The 24,891-nt window shown below is 41.5% G+C and overlaps 1 protein-coding gene across 1 annotated transcript; it reads right to left on the bottom strand.

Moving 5' to 3' along the window:
* Positions 1-8,828: 8,828 nt before the first annotated feature.
* On the bottom strand, positions 8,829-15,037 carry LOC139239971 (probable G-protein coupled receptor 139). Its single transcript, XM_070868427.1, has 4 exons — positions 14,829-15,037; positions 13,310-13,547; positions 12,803-12,914; positions 8,829-9,727 (listed from the first exon to the last, which is right to left on the bottom strand). The coding sequence occupies exons 1-4, from the start codon at positions 15,035-15,037 to the stop codon at positions 8,829-8,831; spliced, it is 1,458 nt and encodes a 485-aa protein (XP_070724528.1).
* Positions 15,038-24,891: the final 9,854 nt, after the last annotated feature.

The following is a 24,891-nucleotide window of genomic DNA, read 5'->3' as shown; positions in this document are numbered from 1 at the left end:
TCAGTTTGCCGTGTTGCACCACATGCTCTCAAATATCTTTTTACTCATGATGGATTGGCTCGCGCCAGTTTCCAGTTCTATGGCTACGTGTAAGACATTCAATTTTACATTAGCATTATAGGTGAACATATCGTCGAAAATGTGTGCTCCCCGTGTACTTCAGCATCTGCCTCCTCTCTCTGAGGCTCGAAATTGCTTTGATCCACCATGGACAGATGTTCCTCTGCCACGTGGTGGTTAGCAGGTTCTGCAGAGCTTGAAGGCATCTGCAAGCACGTTGAAGGTGTCCCATTGTTCCACAGCTCTTGCAAACATAACCTTTGAAGCGGCATGAATAGGCTGAATGGAAGCCTCCACAACGCCAACAAGTTGTGAATTGCCTTGCATTCATTCTTTGTTGCGGTCTCTGAGCCACCTTGGTCACCTGAGACCTGCTGGCCGTTGCAGACTCGTGGTTCCTGTCCTATACATTTCCGCTCGCATACACAGTTCCAGTTAATTTAAGATTTGTTTGGTGTTATCACTGGTGGACATAAACGCCTGTGCTATCGCAATGGCCTTACTGAGTGTCGGTGTATCTGCAGTCAAAGGATTTCGTAGTATGGTCTTGTTGCCAATGCCCAATCAAAAAGTTCTCTGAGCATTTTCTCCCAGGAGCCATCAAACTCACATTGTCCTGCAAGTCGCCTTAGCTCGGCGAAGGATCTCACCTCTTCCAGACCATCCGATCGCTGGTGCGTGTAGAACCGATACCTCGCCATCAGCACGCTCTCCCTCGGGTTAAGATGCTCCCGAACCAGTGTACACACCTCCTCATACGACTTATCTGTGGGTTTCACCGGAGCCAGAAGATTCTTCATGAGGCTGTAGGTCGGTGCCCCGCCGACTGTGATGATGACCACTCTCCTTTTTGCAGCTCATCCTTCTCCGTACAGCTCGTTGGCTACAAAGTACTGGTCTAGCCGTTCGACCGAGACTTCCCAGTCCTCGACCTCCGAAAGCGTTTCCAGGATGCCCACAGTTTACTCCATCTTTGCGTTGGATTCGTATATTCGTCATCAGTTGTTGTGTTCCAAACACAGATGAGACTGCACACATGTAGGTTAAAGTAACAGTGACCTCAGTTTTTAATAAGAAACTCCAGAGTGAGGAACAGGCCTTATGGGCCGGCTTATATACAATTCTGCCATGGGATGCTGGGATCTCTTAGGACGTCAAGGGATGTGCTCCCTAGTGGCGGAACATGGGAGTGCATGCTTTAAAGATACACAACACTGCCAGTGTTGGAATTAAAAACATTGGAAAAAACTGATGCTCTTAAAGTTAATTAATTAATAACATTAGGTCATATACGTAGGAGCAGGAGTAGGTCATTCAGCCCCTCGAGCCTGCTCTGCTATTCAATAAGATCATAGCTGATATGCTACCTCAACTGCATTTTACGCACTATCCCCATATCCCTTGATTCTGTTAATAATTAAAAAAGCAATTGTTCTCTGCCTTGAATATACTGACCGACTGAACCTCTACAGTAGGCTGTGTAGAGAGTTCGAAACTTTCACTTTACTCTGAGTGAAGACATTTCTCCTCATTTCAGTCTGACATGGCGGACTGTGTATTCTGAGATTGCGTGACTCCTGGTCCTAAACTCGCCAAACAGGGGAAACATCCCTCTGCATCTACCCTATCAAGAATTGCAATAATTGTGTATGTTTCAATGAGATCACCTCGCATACTTCGAAACTCTGGAGAATATAAGCCTCATCCACAAAATCTCTCTTCAGTGGACAATTCCCCCATCCATCCAATAAGAACATAAGAACATAAGAACACAAGAATTAGGAACAGGAATAGGCCATCTAGCCCCTTGAGCTTGCTCCGCCATTCAACAAGATCATGGCTGATCTGGCCGTTGACTCAGCTCCACTTACCCTCCCCCTTCCCATAACCCATAATTCCCTGATTGGTTAAAAATCTATCTATCTGTGACTTGAATACATTCAATGAGCTAGCCTCAACTGCTTCCTTGGGCAGAGATATCCACAGATTCACAACACTCTGGGAGAAGAAATTCCTTCTCAACTCGGTTTTAAATTGGCTTCCCCGTATTTACAGACTGTGCCCCCTAGTTCTCGTCTCCCCTACCTGTGGAAACAACCTCTCTGCCTCTATTTTGTCTATCCCTTTCATTATTTTAAATATTTCTATAAGATCACCCCTCATCCTTCTGAACTCCAACGAGTAAAGGCCCAGTCTACTCAATCTATCATCATAAGTTAACCCCCACACCTCTGGTATCAGCCTAGTGAATCGTCTCTGTATACCCTCCAAAGCTAATATATCCTTCCTTAAGTAAGGTGACCAAAACTGTACGCAGTACTCCAGGTGCAGCCTCACCAATACCCTGTACAGTTGCAGCAGGACCTCCCTGATTTTGTACTCCATCCCTCTCGCATGAAAGCCAACATTCAATTTGCCTTCCTGATTGCCTGCTGCACCTGCAAACTAACTTTTTGGGATTCATGCACACGGACCTCCAGTTTCCTCTGCACTACAGCATGTTGTAATTTCTCACCATTCAAATAATATTTCGTTTTAGTGTTTTATTTTCCAAGGTGGATGATCTCACATTTTCCGACATTATATTCCATCTACCAAACCTTAGCCCATTCGCTTAACCTATCTAAATCTCTTTGCAGCCTCTCTGTGTCCTCTACAAAACCCGCTTTCCCACTAATCTTTGTGTCATCTGGAAATTGTGTTACGTTACACTCTGTCCCCTCTTCCAGGTCATCCTTGTATATTGTAAACAGTTGTAGTTCCAGCACCGATCCTTGAAGCGCACCACTAACCATCGAATTCCAACCCGAAAAGGTCCCATTTATCCCGACTCTCTGCTTTCTGTTTGCCAGCCAATTATCTATCCATGCTAATACATTTCCGCTGACTCCGCTTACCTTCATTTTCTGCAGTAACCTTTTGTGTGGCATCTTATCGAATGCCTTTTGGAAATCTAAATACACCACATCCATCGTAACACCTCTATCCACCATGTTCGTTATATCCTCAAACAATTCCAGTAAAATAGTTAAAAATTATTTCCCCTTCATGAATCCATGTTGCGTCAGCTTGATTGCACTATTCCTATATAGATGTCCCGCTATTTCTTCCTTAATGATAGCTTCAAGCATTTTCCCCACTACAGATGTTAAACTAACCGGCCTATAATTACCTTCCTTTTGTCTGCCCTATTTTTTAACAGAGGCATTAGGGTAGCTGCTTTCCAATGCGCTGGTACCTCCCCAGAATCCAGAGAATTTTGGTTGATTATAATGAATGCATCTGCTATAACTTCCGCCATCTCTTTTAATACGCTGGGATGCATTTCATCAGGACCAGGGGACTTGTCTACCTTGAGATCCATTAGCCTGTCCAGCACTACCCCCCTAGTGATATTGATTGTCTCAAGGTCCTCCCTTCCCACATTCCCGTGACCAGCAATTTTTGGCATTGTATTTGTGCCTTTCTCTGTGACGACCGAAGCAAAATAATTGTTTAAGATCTCAGCCATTTCCACATTTCCCATTATTAAATCCCCTTTCTCATCTTCTAAGGGACCAACATTTACTTTAGTCACTCTTTTCCGTTTTATATATCGGTAAAAGCTTTTACTATCTGTTTTTATGTTTTGCGCAAGTTTACTTTCGTAATCTATCTTTCCTATCTTTATTGCTTTATTATTCATTCTTTGCTGTCGTTTAAAATGTTCCCAATCTTCTAGTTTCGCATGAACCTTGGCCACCTTATAGGCAATGGTTTTTAATTTGAAACTGTCCCTTATGTCCTTGGTTATCCACGGCTGTTAATCCCTTCTCTTACCGCCCCTCTTTTTCAGTGGAATATATTTTTGTTGAGTACTGTGAAAAAGCTCCATAAAAGTCCTCCACTGTTCATCAATTGTGCCACCGTTTAGCCTGTGTTCCCAGTCTACTTTAGCCAACTCTGCCCTCATCCCACTGTAGTCGCCTTTGTTTCAGCATAGTACGATCGTTTGAGACACTAATTCCTCACCCTCAATCTGTATTACAAATTCAACCATATTGTGATTACTCATTCGGAGAGGATCTTTTACGAGGAGATCGTTTATTATTCCTGTCTCATTACACAGGACCAGATCTAAGATAGCTTGCTCCCTTGTAGTTTCTGTAACATAATGTTCTCAGTAACAATCCCTTAGGCATTCTATGAATACCTCCTCCAAGCTACCCCGTGTGATTTGATTTGACCAATCGACAAGTAGGAATCTATAGACCAGTTAACCTAATAAGTGTCTTGGGTAATATATCTGTCGTGTCCTATTAAGGTTACAGTTGCAGGACATTTAGAAAATCATAAGAAAAGTAATCAGAGTCAGCATGGTTTTATTAAAGGAAAATCATTTTAGCAATTTTGCCAGAGTTCTTTGAGGCTGTAACGAGGAAGATACATTAAAGGTGAATTCGAGGATGTGATGTATTAGGATTTGAAAAGACATTCGATTAGGTGCCGCAAAAAGGGTGCTGCCCAATATAAGATTTCATAGTTTTGAGTGTAATATATTAGTATGGATAGAGGATTGGCTCAAAAAACAGAACACAGAGTGGGGTTAAATGTGTCTTTTACAGGTTGGCAAACTGAAACTATTCCGACACTACAGGGATTAGTCCATTAATATTACAAGATTACAAGCCATATTAATCACTTGGATATAGCGACCGAGTGTAACAGAGCCATAATTACTGATGGTACAAAGATAGATGAGAAAGCAAGTTGTGAAGCGGGCACAACTAATCTGAAAGGGATATAGTTAGGTTAACATGGTGTGCAAAATTGGCAGATTGCATGTAATGTTGAAATATCAGAACATAGGACATAGGAGTAGGAGTAGATTATTTGGCCCCTCGATCCTACTCTGCCAATTAATAAGATCATGGCTGATCTGATCATGGACTCAGCTGCAATTCCCAGCCGTTCCCCATTACCCTTCACTCTCTTACCGCTCAAAAACATGTCGAACTCCGCCGTAAATATATTCAATTAACTAACCTCAGCAGCTCTCTGGGGCAGAGAATTCCATGAATTTACAATGATCTGAGATAAGAAATTACTCGTCATCTCAGTTTTAAATGGGCGGTCCTTTATTCTAAGGCCGTGTCCCCGAGTTTATTTTCCACTATTATTGGAAATATCATTTCTGCATCCAACTAGTGAAGCCCACCATTATTTTATGTTTCAATAAGCTCACCTCCCATTCTTCTGAGTTCCAAGGTGTATAGGTCCAACCAACTCAAGATATCGTCATGAGTCAACCCCCTCATCTAAGGAATCAAACCAGTGAAACTTCTCTGAACAACCTCCAATGCAAGTCTATCCTCCCTTAAATACAGAGACCAAGACTTTCGGCAGTCATCATAGGCAGCCCCTCAGAATCAAGGAAGACTTGATTCCATTCTAACTATGAGACCTTAGCTGGCTCAACAGTCATTTACGAGAAGCACAGTCCCGGTCACAGGTGGTACAGAGGGTGGTTGTGGGACTGGATTTCCACACTCTCTTTCCGCTGCCTGCGCTTGATTTCTGCATGCTCTCGAACATATGATTCGAGGCGCTCAACACCCTCCCGGACGCACCTCCTTCACCTCGGGCGGTCTTTGGCCAGGAGGTTCCATGTGCAATTCATCAGGGAGGTTTTGAGGGTGTCCTTGTAAAGTTTCCTCTGCTGAGCTTTGGCTCGCTCGCTGTGATGGATACTGGGTAGAGTGCTTGTTTTTGGAGCATCGTGTCTGCTATGCGAACGAGATGGCCTGCCCAGTGGAACTGATCGAGTGTGGTCAGTGCTTCAGTGTTTGGGATGTTGAACTGGTCGAGGACGCTAACGTTGGTGCGTCTGTCCTCCGAGTAGATTTGAAGGAATTTGCGGAGACATGTTTGGTAGTATTACTCCAGCAACTTGAGATGTCTACTGTATCTCATCCAACTCTGTGAACCATATAGAAGTCAGCGCAGTTGCCCCTGAGTATGGTGGTGGAACATTAGGCCTTGTCTACAAAAACACTTTTCCTGAGACGGCCGAATGCTGCGCTGGCACAATGGAGGCGGTATTGAATCTCGTCGTCAATATCTGCTCTTGTCGATAAGAGGCTCCCGAGTTATGGGAAATGTTCCACATTGTCCAGGGTCCCGCCTTGGATCTTGATGACTGCGGAGGGGGGAGTGCTGTTCCGGGAGGACAGGCTGGTGGAGGGCCTTGGTCTTATGGATGTTTAGCCTAAGGCCCCTGCTTTCGTACGCCTCAGTAAATCCGTTGACTTTGACTTGGAGTTCAGACTCTGTATATGCACAGATGCAGGCGTCGTCCTTGCAATGTGACTCAGCGACAGAGGTTGGGTTGGTCTTGGACCTGACCGGGAGTCGATAAACGTGGAACAGGTTCCCACTGGTTATGTAGTTTAGATCCACTCTTGCGGGGAGTTTGTTGACTGTGAGGTGGAGCATTGGCAGCGAGGAAGATTGCGAAGACGATTGTGGAGATGACACAGACCTGATTGACCCCGGACCGGACGTGAATTGAGTCTGTAATGGATCCGTTCATCTGCCTGTCGGCGAGGAGCAGGCGGAGGATGGTAACGAATTTTTCCGTGCATCCGAAGCGGAGGACGTACCCCAGGTGTGGCCTCACCACTACACTGTGCAGTTGAAACAGGAGCAATCCGCTTTAAAACTCTATCCGTATTGCAATAATGGGAACATTCCCTTTGCCTTCCTGAATGCTTGCTGTACCTGCATACTAATTATTTTGTTTCATGCATATCGACCCCGACGTCTCTCTGTACTGCAGAACTTTACAATTTTTCTCCAGTTAAATTATAATTTGCCTTTCTATTGTTTCTGCCAAAGTGGATAAGCTCACATTTTAACAAAGTGTACAGCATTTGCCAATTTGTTGTCCAATCATTTTGCCTGCACACGGATATTCCTTAATGGGGTTACCCAGTCCAAATTCAGGGAACAATTCAAGGGCGCGGTGAAATATTCGATTACCTCAATTATTCAGTTCCTTCATAATCTGAAAAACGTAACATAGCCCAGAAGTGGTGCCAGTGTTTCCTATCCAGGTATGTCATACTTAGCCCCAGACTTCAATGCACTGAATTACACCAGGAATGGCTGGTGATCTGTTAATATACCCAGCGGCGGGGCAAGGAGTATATTTTATGACACGCTGCAGAATAAAAATTCCCACATCGTATTTAAGAACAGCATTACTAGCATTTGCATTCCCTCTAAACTCTTCTATCAAGAACAAGTGCGGCTAAATATTGCAGAAATACATTTGCATCTTTCTTATTAAGAGCCTTGTCAAAATGTACGCACATGTAACTGAGGTGCTGTTCAGAGGATTACATTACATAGAATATATGGCACACTAACAGTTCGTTCGGGCCAACTGGTCTGTAATTGTGTTATGCTCCACACGAGACTCATCCAATTGCATATACCTTTCAGTATTAAGTTTAAATCCTCTTTATCGCATGTACTGGTCTAGTTTCCAGTTGGAAACTTTTAATCTGTGCCTCAAACATTTGCTGCGGTACCGGGTTCCATTTTCTAAATGTGTCAATTTCTGATTGTATTAATGAAAAACGATCTTGTAGTCATTCCTTTCGGATTCGATCCCAAGTATCCCATACATCCCAGTAACGCACCAAAAACAGGTTGCTCGTGCACCTTGAAAACCAACGATTATGGACTGTTCTCTTGATAATATCGCTGAGCTGCGCTTGTACGATCTCCCATTACAATCAATGAGAATACCCCCAAATTTACAGCAACACAACATAATAAATAGAAAACACCACATACATTGAACATTCATACACTTTGAATTAAATTAAACGTTTTAAGGATGTGGTGTCAGCGCAATTAGACAATCATAACATGATTTGGCAGAGTCAACATGATTTTGTGAAAACGAAATCGTATTTGACAAATGTATTAGAGTTTATTGAGATTAAAATTGGCAGGGTCGGTAAAGGGGAACCCGTTAATGTAGTATATTTAGATTTCCAAAAGATATACGATGAGATGACACATAAAAGGTTATTACACAAGATAAGGGCTCATGGGATTGATCGTAAAGTATTAGCATGGATAGCCGTAAGCCCAATGGACAAACAGAATCCTGCTTAATGTGGGCATTCCATTGAGAGTCATGCAAGTGATGCACCAATACATGTTTAGGGACCAGGAACGTTCAGGTCCTCTGCCATATGGCGCAGATACAGTCAATAGAATGGGGTCCTAGAGATCTCCTGGCAGGGTTTTATATCAACACCTGCCTTGACTTTCTTCATCAGTTCAATATATGACATTTGAGTCTGAGTTGCCATGACGAGTTGAACGAGTTGGCATTAAGGCACGTCCAATCCTCCAAACTAATTCGTCCTTATTCCATTTCCTGTGCCAGCAATTCCTCCTTTGACATCCTTCTTTGTGTCTTTTGCCTTGTCAAATCCTTCCAGTTTACTTTGAATAAACTCACACATCGGCTCCAGATATTGCAGTAGACCAATACATATTCAGATTAACTGGTTTCTGAAAACACCGCTGGGCAGCAGCAATGTTGGTGGGATGAAAAATCCATCGATTTGAATCCAGCAATGTGCTTGAATTTTAAAAAAGTTCCTATCCATCAGTCACCCTGTGGCCGATAACTTATACAAGGTGCCGGTCCAAATAGAACAAAAGTGATCTGTATTGAAAAGCTTTTGATATGGATTTAGATATTTTTATTTGATTAATTTTCCAATGAGTGTAAACAGATATTTCATCCCACTCTTCAGCTCTGCTCTGAATTTAGCCTGGGTTAATCCATAGATACACGTGTTTGTAAAAGAACAAAGAATTTGCAGCATAAATCCAACCTGCTGAACATTGTAAACAGGAGTATTGAGATATTTGTCGTTATAATTAAAGTTTTCCACTGTCCAACTTAATGAATGCACTACATATACCATCCATAAGAGTATGAAATTACCAGATAGAGTGAATAGCAATACCATGGATTTTTTACGGTTCTGCATCTCCCGGTCGTTCTGATTCTCACCATTGCTCCGGAGACCCCTGCGGATTCGATTTGCCGCCAGAATGTGTCTCACCGTTAGAGCATTGAAGAAAACAATTAAGCAGATCGGTATTAAAGGGGTTAACATACTGTCTATCCATTCATAGGCCCTCCAAAAAGGCGAAGTCATGTAGCTTGCATTCGGAACACAAAACCAGTGTACTTGGTCAATTGTAACATGAGGCTGGAAAGTAAAGTAAAAGGGGATACATCTAACACAGCTCACCACGCAGAAGGCTCCTAAAACCACAGTCGCAGTTCTCTGCGTGCAATATTTCGCTCTGAGCTTCTGACAGCAAATGGTTACAAAGCGATCAAAGGTGAAAGCGACTGTAAACCATACCGAACAGTCAAGGGATGCAATACACACAACAAGTAATACAGAACATACGGGAGTGATGAATAAAAAACTAACAGGAAAATACATAATATTAATGCGATTCAGAATTACGTCAGTGACAACAAGAAATAGATCGGCCGCTGACATTCCCACCAGGTAGCGTGTGATGCATTTGGAGAGACCACACTTTCCACGGGACAGGATCATAATCGCCACCAAGTTAACTGGAAGAAATACAAATAAAAAAAATGAATTTAGACTCTTCCAATATGTTCAGTTGACCACAATCTCCTGTGCCAAATACAGCTCGGTATTCGCTCTGTCCCGTTGGTAAATATCTATTTCACTCGTTCCCCGCGAATTTTTCATATTATGAAAGTAACGAGCAAATTTTGACAATCAGAAAATCGAGAAACCGATACAATGCTTTTTGCAATGTGTTGCACAGAAGAGAGCGGTAAAATTTACTGCAGACAAAGACAGGTTGGATTCAAATGGACGATGGAAATAACATAAACAAATAAAATAGGAAACGAATGGAAAGTTTACAATGATGAACAGCACAAATACAATTTTGAAATAACTTGATTGTGTAAGACAATATTGTTTCAGGTACTAGGTGATGATGACTTGTCAGCTATGTGCAATAAAAATCAAGAATCAAATTAATAATGACCTGTTATAATCATGCTGGAGGATGAAATTACACCATATAAATGAATAACGAACCGCCTGGTTTTAGGAGAAGCAGCAGATTTAACGATAGCACAATGATTAAAATTTGCGAGATTGCACTAAATCGATGAGATAAAGAATCACATTCCAAGAAGGCATTCAGCGATCACCATAATGTAAGAGTAAACTTTACAGAATCAATGACGAATTGAATAATTATGTTAAGAATATGATAATAATGAATTGGAAAGCTATACGTACAGGTTGAAATAAAACAGCTATCATAAGTACTAATTTGAGATAAGATTTAATGTTAAAAACAAGAGAAACATCGTGGAATTGTGATTTTATTATACGGGGGAAGTATAAAAACAATTACAAAGTATAACGAATCCAGGAGATATCGCTGCAAACACTCAGCAGTGCGGCCTGTTTCATGGAAAGTGGAGAGGACACAAAGTCTGTCATGCAGTCCCTGGCTCAGATTCTTTCCGAAGAGGGAGATTGTATGAAGGTTATTCAAATGTGAATTAATTCAGGGGAGAATGAGGGAAAATAAAATGAATTAATACAATAAAGGTTTTGCAGCTCGCAGCGAGAAGCCAACTGTAAAAGGAATGTCAGGAGTGGTTTTGGAAATAACAGTGAATGGAACATCTTCAGACAGCAAATTCTGTGATTTATTGATTAAAGTAAAGGACACAATAAAACAGAAGTAGCACATTGACTTGAGAGTTTGCAATAAAATTGAAAGACAAAAGCAACAGGTAGTTAAAATTATGAAGACATAAGATCGTGACAATATAACAAAATTAACAATGATTTCACACATTATATTAAAAGGAAAATAAAATATTAATGAAAAACTTAATTGAGATGTCACGTTAAAAGTGAAAAAATAACAGTGCAAATACAAAGGAAATCCAGCCATGCGAAAATCCGGTTTGGCCGCAGTCAATTTTGCATTTCTGCCGCAGAGTAATAATCGTGTGCAATGCCCAATGTCCCAATCTAAGGAGTTATCAATGGTCTAGAAATTCGCTAATGCCACATTCGAGCATTAAATGTTACAAAGTGGAAAAATGCGTACTTGGCGCCAATCAATCATCAAGAGTGATATTAAGTTTTAGTGCTCTAAGAGGAAAGTGGAGTGCTAGTTCAAGCACCAATCTCTTCTATTTGGGTTAAAAAGTCAGAGAGGTTTGTGGATGTTGCTGCATTCGCCACACCCAGTTCCTAAAACCTTAGTGCTAACGTCAGGCGCTAACCTATCAATTTTCTATCTCAATAACTGAAATGGCAGCAAAATAATTGTTGACGTTGACACATGGGATGCGGTAAAACTAAAATAAATACGAGCAATCATTTAAAAAATACATATATTTTTAAAAATTCATAAAAATAGCAATTTTCATCATTATGGAGAAATTTGCACGCCACAAATCCAAGTTAATTTTCCAGGACCATCATTTTTGTTTGACTGACATTATGCTACTACACCTCAGTTATATTAATACAACAAGGTCATATTTTAATGGATATTTAGTAGCCATATTAAAAAGAAAAGACAAGTTTTGGTGAGTTGGATTGTCCCTGCTCACACTGAAACGTGTTTAAGAGGGCGGGGTGAGCAGCCGGGCTCTGCATAGACTAGGTTAATTAATGAATATGTGACTCAAAATTCAGGATTCCGTGTTTGATTCTCATGCACTTAATCATGATGTTGTGGTCAGTTTCAAAGGAATAATAAGAGCGCAGATGTTAGTTTGCCATCTTATCCACCACAAATTCTAGGCCAATACAACATATTCCATGCAGTACACCCGACAGATCGAATCTGTAGTTCCAGGGTAAGCCATGGAAGAAACAAATAAGTGGCATTTTGAGCAAGGGACAACACAACTGACAATATAACATGATGTCATGTGATTGAAGAAATAAGTGGTCACGGCTGGAATGGGGTCAAACTGGTTATTCTTCCATCAATATCTGGAAACAGATTCGTATCAGTGTGAAATAGTTCAGTGCAACTGGAACATTTGTGACAATTTCTCCTTCCAAGAGTTCAGCTAAGCAAGTGAAGAGCAGGTCACGAGTACAGCGAATATCTGTAACATCTTACTTTTGTGCAGAGATTAATTGTGCAGTGAAAAATGCCAATCTTATGGTTAGAAAACTGGAAGCTACTTTAAGTTGCAAAGTTAATTGATGCCGATGTGTGCGCATCGCCGCATGTGCGACATATTTGGAATCATTGAAGCAAAGCAACATGTTCGTCAACCGTATCCGCACTTTACTGATCTGATGCCCATGTATATTTCAGATGAGAAATTCCGTGATTCACAGATTAGGGTAATTCGTCAGAATTTATTTAATCAAATACTCAACAAACGTTAACCTTTAGACAAAGAAGTGCTTTTGATTCTAGTAATGGTTCTAGGGCAGTGTTCAATGCGGGTGTTATTGGATTCGATTTATTGGCCTCTACCTTTCAATGATCCAGTTGAAAAAAGGCTGTATGGTAAACAAGTTGGGGCAAAGCTTTCACCAGACTGGCCATGCTACCAGAACGGTAATTATCATATAGCACTTTATAGCATGAATATCTGGGTTTAATATCTTACCACTGACACCAAAGACTGCAAGCACAGGGTAGTAGAGGCATTCGATCCAATATATTATTGGATATCCCATTTTCTGCGACGAAACACCGAATCTTTGGTTCTGATCAGAAGGCTGTGAATAATCAAATATTAAGATTAGTTTACCGGAATCCGACTGATACCTGAGGAGATACTCCACAGAATCAATTGCTGGGAATATACCATATGCTATATTCGTTACATTCGGTCCAACAACCAGATTAATTAACCACTTAGTATTCGACATTATTGCGCAATACAAAAATTATTTGTGTATTCAGAACCATTTGATTACATATTGCTTTCTGTTTATACACAGTGAATAAAAATACAACTATTTTGCGAAGCACAATTGTTGAGTTGTGGAAGAATTCTTATTTGTAGGCAACTTTTTAATTGCAAAATCGTCTACTAAGTCAAATCTATAGTTACTATTCCAGAATTTGCACTTACAATGTTTCAAGTAGATTGAGACATGATAATTGATACTGCGTCGCCGAGGCAACGAAAATCCTCCATTTTGTCCATGGCCACGCTGTGTTTTTGATGCTGTTTGGCGAGGGCAGGTTGGTGGAAGTACTTTGTCTTATGGAAGTTTAGTGCTTTCATATGCCTCGATAAAGATGTTGATGATGGCTTGCATTCAGCCTTGAAATGTGAGCGGATGCAAGCATCATCCGTGTACTGCAGTTTGATATCAGAGGATGGGACGATCCTTGGATCTAGCCTGGAGAAGACGAATGTTGAAAGGTTCCAAATTGTTCTTTAATTTAGGTCCACTCCAGCGGGGAGCATATTGAATATGAGATGGAACATTGCAGCGAGGAAGACCGAGAAGAGTGTTGGCGTGATATGCAGCCCTGCTTGGCCTCGGTCCGTACATGGATAGTATCTGTGGTGGATCTGTTTGCCAAGATCTAGGCTTGCATGTTGTCGTGGAGCAGGCGGAGGATGTTGGAAATAGTTTGGCGTCAGCATATGTAGAGGAGGACGCTCCATAGTTCTTCATTGTTGACAGTGTCAAAGGCATTTGTGAGGTGAAATAAATCCATGTAGAAGGGTTTTTCCTGTTCCCTGCACTTCTGCTATAGTTGTCGCGTGAGGACGATCTTGTCCATTGTAGCCCCTAGTGGACGAAATTTGCATTGCCACGCTGGGAGGAGCTATTCAGCAATCGTGAGAAGATGGTTGAAGAGGATTCTTGCGATGACATTCTCATTGGACGAAAACAGGGAGATCCTCTCAGGTGCCACAATCTGACTTTTCCACATTTTAAAATATGGTCACGATTATGGCATCATTGACATCTGCAGGCATACTCTCCTCCCTCCAGATAAGAGAGATGATGCCAGGCATTCGTGCCAATAGTAATTACCGCCATACTTTAGTGCCTCAGCAGAGATTCCATCTGCTCCTGATGCCTTATTGTTCTTGAACTGACCGTTGGACTTTACTACCTTGTTCAAGCTAGTTTGTACCCTACCCAACAACAATAGCAATCCCCGCGAGGATATTGGTTCCAGTTCTCTTGATTAGCAACCCGTCTTTTTTCTGCAGGTTGAACCTCTCCAGAAACAGTCACAATGCCTCAGGAATCTAAAAACCTGCCTCCTGTACTAACTTACCAGCCACGCATTCGTCTGTTCTCTCCTCCTACTTCGGTATTAATTAGCACGTGGCATTGCGATTGGTATGGAAATTCCACCGTTTTTGTTCCTGCTTTTAATCTCTTTCCCAGCTCCCTAAATTCTGCCTGCGGTATCTCATCCTCCTTTCGACCTCTGTCATTTGTGCCGATGTGGACCACGACATCTGCTGTTCACCGTATCCCCCGAGAATGCCTAGCCACCGTTCATTGATCTCCTTGAACCAGACAACAAAAGACAACATACCATCATGGATTCAATTCTGCATCCATAAATCCGCCTGTCTGCTCCCTTCACTACTGTATCCCCAATATTTACAATATTACAATATTTTTCCTCCACCCCCAACCCCTCCCCACTACCATATAGCTGAACTGCCCTTGGTGGCGTGGAATTGGCACAGACAGCACTCGGCAGAGGAACCATTGTCCCCACCAGTAATTAGGACGGAATACCGCTTGGCGAGCGAGATTACCTTCAGGGCCTCCTGCACCATCTGCCTGGTCGTTTTCTGTTCGTGGTCACCACTTTCTCTCTTTCCGTTTTTCTTAAGCTGCACCTCTCTAATCATGCTATTCACGTAACTCAGACTCGCGAATCCACATTAGTGACTCCAGCCATCGCTCATGCTCCGTAAACCGTTGCTCGATTTGTGGAATCTGGGTACCTTTACTGCACATATATTCATCCATGCTACGTGACGCATCCTTGAATTTCCACTTGTCACAGGATATGCACTCCGCTAGACTGCGCTGCCCTGTCACTCCTGCCATGCCTATTTTTTACTGAGTAAAAGGAATCCTTTATTTAAATGTCCTATTAACATTAACTTAAACGGTTAAAAACTTACCGTATTTTAAAGACTAAGATCTAACTTAACAGAAAAAAAACATCCACCCACTTCTTTCCAATCAGCTACTTTCATTGTGCAGACGTCACTGTGAAACGCTGACGGTCCTTTCAAATGTTGCTTGTTGACCCTACTTTTATGCGCTTTATATTGACTCACTCTCGCTGCTGGTCCCACGCAGTTCCACTGCATCCCATAAATCATTAAAATGCCACGAACAGGTACAGGAAATAATCAACAATCCAAGTGGAATGCAGATCTTTATATCTCGAGGACAAGAATTGAAGGGTTAGCAGAAATGGTACAGCGATACATAGCCCGGGTGACAGCACATCTGCAGTACTGTAGGCAGTTCTGGTCAGCATAGCATAGGAAGGATATATTGGCCTTGGAAGGAGTGCAGCATAGATTTAGCAGATTGATAACCGGACCCCTTTGGTTCCATTACGAAGAGTGATTACACAAACTATGGTAGGGTTCCCTGAAATGTCGATTTCTACGGGATAATTCCAGATCTGAAGGGAAACAGACAGGGTAAAGAGAGAGATATTTTTTTCCAAATGTTGGGGTGTCCAGGCCTTCGGTCATGGTACGAAACCTGGAGCCAGAAATTTAACGAGTGCTGTTAGGAAACACTTCGACACACAAAGGATGTTTGAAGTTTGGAACTCTCTCCTGCCAACAGCAATTGTACTAAATCAATTGCTAATTTTAAATCTAAATTTGAAAAATATTTATTACCCAAAGACATTAATGGTTATGGGCTTAAGCTGGGTATATGGCATTAGATCGCAGATTTGCCATTATATCTTTAATGACACTACAGGCTCGAGGAGCTAAAGGACCTATTCCTTTATTTATGCTCCTTAGACATTACGGATTTAATGTTAAATGCATTAGTATTGTTTTTAATATTAACATATATATTAATAAAATCGATTAACCAAAAAAGACTGAGGATCTGATAGATATCTTAACATGGGAAAGTTGACCTCCAATAAAACCTCAAGCAATCTAAAAGTCCCCAATAAAACGTTACAATTTATTTTCTATTTATACTGCACTGAAATTTAAAGAAGCTGCTCACGGGAATTATTCACATTTTAATATTTCGCTTCTCTCAGTCGTTGCCCTATGCATCACTCTTCTCTCAACCTTTTTTTTAATCCTCTTTATTTGCAATGTCAGTTTTTACATCCGATTTCATCCCAACATCCTGAGCTGCTCCAGGTCATACCCCGTTATCCAACTATCCTATTCTCAGTGGTAATCTATCACACCACTATAACTGGGTGGAAGGTTGTAGTTTTTTCAACAAATGATCCAAGCCTCCAATGTGTACCTCTGCCCTTTTAACTTCAACTACACTGCATGGAATAAAGGTAATCAAAAGTATCTTCAATACAACCCTCTCGATGATCGATACTCCTTGCCTTTAATTATACGTTAAAGCGCTAGATTGCGCGATTTGTCAATTAACAAATCACCAATATCAGCGCTACTACTAATAATCTCCAGATCAATACATCAGGTACATTGCAAACGTATACACCATAACCATAAACATTTCATTTTACAATCAAGTCCTGCGACCGTTAGATAATTCAACAACACTGAACCAGAGAAGGAGATGTGAAAGATTTAGCAGCAGACTTAGTTCAGTCGCTAGAACAATGAAGCGGCGTCAGATACACAAGCAGTGAAATAATATTTCACAAAATTGATAACCAATAAATACTTTGAAATCTCAGTTTGATCGAAACTTTTTTTGGAGCAGGAAGATTGCACTCACACCTTTAGTACTGAAAACGTGAGCTCTTCATTATTGATCACTGAAAAACATTAATGCTTTATTATGACAGGACAGCTGAGTGTCACAAAATGAAATGATAAATTGTCCTGACAATCAGATACCTTTTCTTAGCTCATAAACTTGATTAAATTATATGGGTTGGATAAAGGAAACGTATTAATGATATAACTCAGCTCATACAAGAAGTAAACAGATACTTAACGCACTATATTATTCAAGCTTAGAACAAAACAGGCAGCGCTTCAAAATCGGGTTGGAGGAGAAATATTTGCCAGGCTTACATCACAGTTAACATCGATTTACAACCTTAAACCTGTGTTAATGTCTTACCAGGATCTACAACTGCTGCAACAATAGGATAGTTAATGTCTTCTATCTGAACGATGAATGGATATCCCATGTATGTTGGTAGCAGTGACATCTGTCAGAGTGGAACCCACAGCTCCGGCAGGCACTCTGAGGTGATACCTTGCACTGGGCCCTGATTTATACCATGGTAAGTCTCCCCTGACACCGTTATACTCCTGATCATTGCAATTAGCTCGAGTCACTCGAACAAACACATTACATCAGCAGCTTTCACTCTGATGTAAATAATCCAGTGGATAAAAAGTAAAGATCTCAAAGTCCGTAATGGTAAACTAATCAGGCAGCTCTCGGGAATAATATGGAAAGTTGTGTTCTTACTTAACAGATCCAACTATAATGAGCATTTACTGTTTCCATGTAATTGTATTGACATTGCTCACTCCAGCTCTTTCATTTATACTTTGTACCGATTTCTACGCAGTGTCCTCAAAACCAGACACATTTGAAGACATTTTGTTTCAGTTCCTGCAGTTTTCCAATTCAACTATGAATATTTAGTCTCTGACATGAGGAAAGCGAAATGTCACGTTCAGTTTTGCAAACTACAAATTATGCCGCCTCGACAAGTCTCTGTATGATATTGGAGGATGGTACCTGAACATGCGTCATTACAGTGCATCTCTCCGTTATTTCACAGCAGATGGTATCCATTTAGTTCTGAATTGATCCTTCATATGAGCATCGGGAAAGAAGACATAGCAGTAGGAGTAGGTCATGCGGCCCGTCGAGCTTGCACCTCCACTCACTATCATCGCTGATTTTCTACACCACCTCCCCTTTCCCGCTGTATCCCCACACATGTTGATTTATTATTTCCCACATTTGCGTGAAAGTTCGATAGACAAGCACGAGGAAAGCAAGGTTGGCATTCGGAAGGAACAAACACGACATTTCATGAAATTGTCTTCCGGTTTACTGTGCGAAAATGATACTAACTTCGCGATGGTACAGCACCTCCCATCTGCCGTTGTGCTCCAAAATGATTAATTTAACATGAATATGTTCCGAAACTAGAATAAGTAGCATTAAGATAAGTTTAAGAAAATATTCATTCTCGATGAACAGGTGGTCATGTCGTTCTGGATGAGGTTCGGATGGCATTTAAAATTTCGAGGAATGTTTGATTAGGAGGGTAAATACAACGTATGATTCTCTCTGCATATAATTATATAATAGGAAGAAATGTCTGTCCATATGGGAATGGCTGTTTGTCTTTCTTTCTATCTTTCTTTATTTCTTCTGTAGCCTCGCTCTCCGGTCTCCATGACTCTCTCCCGTTGTTTCTCCCACTATTATTTTTTTCCCTCTTGGACTGTTGCCCTGATGCTCGCATGCTCAACTCAAGTTTGTATTCGTACAGAACATTTCACGAACTTAGCACGTCTCAAAGCACCTTACAGCACATGATGCACGGAACACGCTCACGCCATAAGCATACACATCCTACTCAGCCCTGCAAAGTCGACTTCACAATCCTGAACGAAAAATCTGTCAGAACACCAGAAAACCTATGGCATATGGTGAGAGAACAAACATGAGGGGAAAACCTACTTTATCTAGTGCTCCACAATCTGCCTTTCGCAGACACAACTGTCCAAAACAATGTTGGTATGCGTGGCAACGGTACAGTCCTTTTGTGGAAGAAATCCCGTCTTCACACTGTGGCCACCCTCCATCGTGTTGTGTTTCACAATCGCCGTGCTAAATAATAGAGTTTAATATAAGATCTAACATCTCAAAAGGGGGAACCAGGAGGCGCTGCGGACCGGCTGCAGAAGCAGAATAATATTCCAGGACAATCTTTAAACTCTTAGCCCAGCAGATCCCTCATTCTACCATAACATGAAGCCACGTGGTCAAACCTGTTTCAATGAGAAGTGTCGAAGATCCTGCCAGGAGCAGCATCAAGCTTACATAAAATTAAATGCCAACCTGGTGACGAAACTACACAGCACTTAATGCATGCTAAAGTGCAGTATCATCAAGCTATAGACAGAGATAAGCGAGCCCAGAAACAGTCACGCCTCATCCAGTCGTGAATGGTGGTGGACCATTAAACAACCAACGGGAGGAGGAGGCTCTATGAATATCCCCGTGCTCAAAGATAGTGGAGCCCAGCATGTGATTGCAATAGACAAGGCTGAACCGTTTTCAATCATCTTTAGCTAGATGTGCCAGATGGATGATCCACTTCGGTCTCCTCAGGAGCTCCCCAACTTCACAGAAGCCAGTCTTCAGACAATTCAATTTAATCCATCTGACGCATGGAAGAGGCTGAGCTCATGCATACAGCAACATCTATGGGCCCTGAATACATCTCAGCAATGCTGAAGACTTGCAGCACCTCCATACATGTTGTTCAATACAGCTACAAGACTTGCATCTACCCTAAAAAGTGGAAAATAGCCCAGGTATGCCCATTCGACACAAATCAGGACAAATCTAATACAGTGATTTAACCATTACACCAGCCTAATCCCAATTATCAGCAAATTGATGGAGGATTTCGACGAGAGTGCTATTAAGCATACTTACTCACCTACAACCCGCTCACTGATGCCCAGTGTGGGATTGAACGGGCAATTAAAGAATTAAACGCACTTTATTTAGCCTGGCAAAAAAATAAGGTGATGTAGCAAAATGATCAGGAGCAACCGATAACAATGGTAAAGTTCCTGTTATTCAGAATTATTGTCTTTGGCCTGTAGAGTGGGTGCCTGTCATTGGCAGGATGCAGGATGCATCTGTTCATACTGGAACAATCAGCAAAGTTAAAAGGAAACAATCTGTAACAAAGCAAAGATTGTTACGTGGTAGAAAGACTGACCAATTATAATGTAAATGATGAATTTGCAAAGAATTCTGTACAAAGGAGATATTCCGAAAGTGTTAGCCGAGAAAGGTTGAGCAACTGGTGTAGCCTTGATCAAGCAATGATTTTTCTCGACAATAGATCTGTTTTGAGTGTCTTTGTCATATTCCACATCAAATGTCATTGTCAGCAGGAAGCACCCTGGGAAAAGACAGATGGACGTTTGCAGACCATCACGAGTGAGTATATTTTAAATACAACTCATCAATCCGATATAATCTGCCGCAAAACGTGTCGGTTGCCTGGCGTGTCCGAACTTGTGATAAAGATCTGTAATGGTGTAGCAAACTTGAGGATAGTTTAGAGGTCACAATAGTAATTATCAAAGTAGGATAGGTTTAGTAGGTATATAATTGTAGACGCTAGATTCGAGGAATTCAGGCTAACGTGGACAAGGAACAGATCGAAATGTAGACTTATTAAGCATTGATGGTGTACAGTGATCTGCTACATTAGGCGCCGGGAGGTACTGTGCAGGTGTTGTGCAGACGACGATAAACAAATTGACAGTTAGTATGTTAAGTGACAGATGGGATCCCAAAGAAAATGCCGCAAAACAAAAATTATGGTGTTAGAAAATCAAATTAAATGACGGCCATAGCAGTGTTTGATGCTGGTCAGTCAATAGTTGCAATATAAGGATATGATCAGATCTCAATTAGAGGAATTGCGCAAATTAAGAATAGGAGATAAAGTGTGTAGATCTAAGAAGAATATAATGCTGACACAGAAGCTTCACCTTTTGTGCCGACGATGAGAAAGATAAGTTTGTTGACTGAACGTGATTTCGTGGAAGGTTTCTTGCACGAAGAATATTTGAGATGGGAGTTAATGAATATTTCGTTTGTTTGAATGCCAATATTTGAAAAGAGAAATGGTGTATCTGTATTGTCGTTTTAGCTCCACCCACCTTATTCGGGCACAGAGCTGAAGGTTTTTAACCCTTTGTAGTTTTGTCCTATATGTGGGAAGTTCAAGAATTGTGAAGAATTTGAATTCGATACCCATAATTGAATTACACTTTAAGTTAGATGTAATTCACAGATGCAAATTTATTTTGATGAAAAGTTACGTATCTAGCAAATGAAAAAGGATGGGTGAGTTTAAGAAAAGATAAAACGTCAATTAAAAATGTGTTGCTCGCTTTAAATTAATTAGAATCGTAAACAAAGTGTTATATTTTCAATTTGGTTATTACTGATACGTCCTTACTATACAGTATAAATGCACACGATGCCCATGCTTGAGAGAAAGTCAGTCTGTGACCTTTCCTTTATTCCTCAACACTCAAGTGATTAAAGTGGGTGGTGCTTCCCTTTTTATATCTGAAGGTCCAGGTTAGGAGTGTCTCCCACAAGTTAACCACCTAGTGGTCATTGTTCTAACAGTGTACAACTTCGGTCAGAAATTACATAGGTTACAATGCTGGTTGAATACATGACAATTACAAGCTAACACACGCAATTATGAGTTGATAAATAACAGGTCATCATTGATTACATTGGGTTGAAAGATAATCAATTTGCTCCATGAATGAGATTACTACAGGAGAAGGGAAGAGTGTAATGTCTTAAATAAAGTCTGCGTTGGTTTCTCGAAGCAACAGGCTGGGGAAGCTCAACCCAATTTCCCTTTGTGTGGAAACTTATTTTGAAAGACTTGAAAGCTTCCAGTTCAGTAAAAGAGATTTAATTAAAACGATTGGCAGTAGAGTTTTTGAAATATTCTCCTTGATAATCATTTTGTTGTCTTGGAAAACTTTCGTTTTGGAAAACTTTTTAATAGAAATAATATGAAACAGGGAAAAATATACTAAAACGTTTGGAAAGAATCTATGAAATCCATTTTCTCTGATGAGAAACAGAAATGGATGTTGATTATCTTTCAACCCAATGTAATCAATGATGACGTGTTTTTTTATCAACACATAATTGGGTGTCTTAGCTTGTAATAACCAAATTGAAAAGACAACACTTTGTTTACGATTCCAACAGATTTAAAGCGAGTCACACATTTTTAATTGTCGTTTTATCTTTTGTTAAACACAACCATCCTTTGTGCATTTCCTAGCTGCGTAAATTAACAGAATCAGTCACCTAGCTAATTATTCAACCCAACAATCACGAGTAGCCGCGGCCTTGTCCAGATGTGTGGCTGCACTAGACTGCGTGACATGGGCATTCAAGGTGAGTGAACCTATCGTGATCACAGGGGAAATACTGAATGCTGCAAATCCCGGGCCTTCTCCAATATAAGCCGAGCGAAGTGGGAAGCTGTTTCACTGCCACACGATCAATCAGTAAAAATAGTCAGAGACATCGAGGAAAAGCCTGCAGAAGGAATCCTCACCGGGGGGTGCCTCACGAATGTAACGCATCAGAATGGGAATATTCTCCAGGGAATGTCAGTGAGATAGCTGTCGAAAACCCAGGCCTCACATTGTATGTAGATGGATCCCAAAGGAACATCGACAGCCGCCCACGTACGGGATGGGCGGTATTAATCTATCATCTGGAGGTAGTGATGTAGGGTGCGCTGGACAGAGGCCTTTTGGTCCAAGAAGCAGAATTAGCTGCACTGACAGAAGCCTTATTAGTGGCAGAGGGAAAGACTGTGAATATATATATAGCTAGCAGGTCTGCTTTTGGGGTAGTACATGACTACATAGTAGCATTTGGAAGGAGAGGGTTTGTTACATCTGCCGGCGAGACCATCAAACACGATGAACGTATAAAATTAGTATTAGAAGCAGCTAGCAAACCAGTTAAATCAGCAGTGATAAAGGTAAAGTCCCGTCAATGAGTAGTGGACGAAATGCAGCATGGAAATGAGTCTGCGGACAACGTCGCCCAAGAAGCGGCCACTTCTGCAGGCATAAAGATAGAGACAGTCTGTAGAATTGCCAGAGGAGGACATAAACATAGTAAAACTGCACACAGATATGAACGAGGAAGAAAGAGCAGTATGGGAGAGAAAGGGAGGTCCACCTGGAATAGACTCAGTGTGGAGAAAGGACAAATAGGTGTTGGTACATTCCTGCATTCGGCGAATGATCATGGAGCTAAACCATGGCATTTACAAGGCTAGGTGTAAAGCCAGGATATCCAATATCACACGGGATTGGTGGTGGCTGGGAATTGGGCCCAACGTTGCTAAACATTGTCAGCACTGTGTTACTTGCAACCAACATAATTCGAGAAATCATTAAAAATAAGGATGGCGGGCCAACCCCGCCCACTGGGACCATGGGAAAAAAAGCAAATTGATTTGACTGGGCCCCTAATAAACTACAGGAGAAGGAAGTAATGCTTGGTGAATATTGGCTAGTTTTCAAGTTGGGTTGAAACACTTGCCACCCGCACTTGCACGGCAACTATGGTAGCCCGTATATTAGCGGAGCAGGTAAATCCAAGCTGGGGATTCCCATTCATGTAGATTTGGACCAAAGGACTCATTCCACAGGAAAGGTAATGAAGGAAGCTTGTAAAATGATGAACATTAAGCAGAAATTCCATAACCCCTAACATTCCCAGAGTTCACTAATAATAGAAAGAATGAATACAGCCCTCATACCTCACGCAAAACCGATTCCAGGATGGTATGTTGCCTCGCTGGTGAAAGGGTCAAGGATGTCCCGGAGCGGGGTGCAGGAAAGGGAGGGTAAACAGCCAGTTGTCGCAGTGCATGTAGGTTCCAATGATATAGGTAAAAAACGGGATGAGGGTCTACAAGACGAGTTTAGGGAGCTAGGTGCTAAATTAAAAATTTGGTCCACAAAATTAGTAATCTCAGGATGGCTACCAGTGCTACGTGCTAGTCAGAGTAGGAGTCACACAATAGCTCAGATGAGTAGTTTGAGGAGTGGCGCAACAGGGAGCGAGTCAAATTCCTGGGACATTGCAACCGGTTCTGTGGGAGTTGGGACAAGTACAAACCGGACGGTCTTCAAGTGGGTAGGACTGGAACCAATGTCCTCAGGGGAGTGTTTACTAATGCTGAAGGGGAGCAGTTAAACTAACATGGCAGAGGGATGGGGAACTATGCATGGAGACAGAGTGAAATAAAATGGAGGCAGAAGCAAATGATAGAAAGGAGAATAGTAAAAGTGGAGGGCTGAGAAACCCAAGGCAAAAAACCAAAAGTGCCACATTACAGAAAGTTCTGAAGGGGCAAAGTGTGTTAAAATGACAAGCCTGAAATCTGTGCCTCAAAGCAAGGAGTATTCAGAATAAGGTGGAGGAATTAACTGTGCGGACAGCAGTTAAAGGATATGATGTAATTGGCCTCACAGAGATATGGCTCCAGAGTGACCAAGGCTGGGAACTTAACATCCAGGGGTATTCAACATTTAGGAAGAATAGGCAGAGAGCAAAAGGAGGTGGGCTGGCGTTACTGGTTAAAGAGGTATTACTGCAATAGTTAGGAGGGACATTAATCTGGATGATGTGGAATCGGTATGGGTAGAGCTGCGGAATTACAAAGGGCAGAAAACGGTAGTGGGAGTTGTGTACAGACCACCAA

The sequence above is a fragment of the Pristiophorus japonicus genome, chromosome 29 (assembly GCF_044704955.1).
Source record: "Pristiophorus japonicus isolate sPriJap1 chromosome 29, sPriJap1.hap1, whole genome shotgun sequence".
Taxonomy (NCBI): Eukaryota; Metazoa; Chordata; class Chondrichthyes; family Pristiophoridae; genus Pristiophorus; species Pristiophorus japonicus.
The sequence above is the reverse complement of the archived record's forward strand: the minus strand, read 5'-3'. Positions and strand labels throughout refer to the sequence as shown.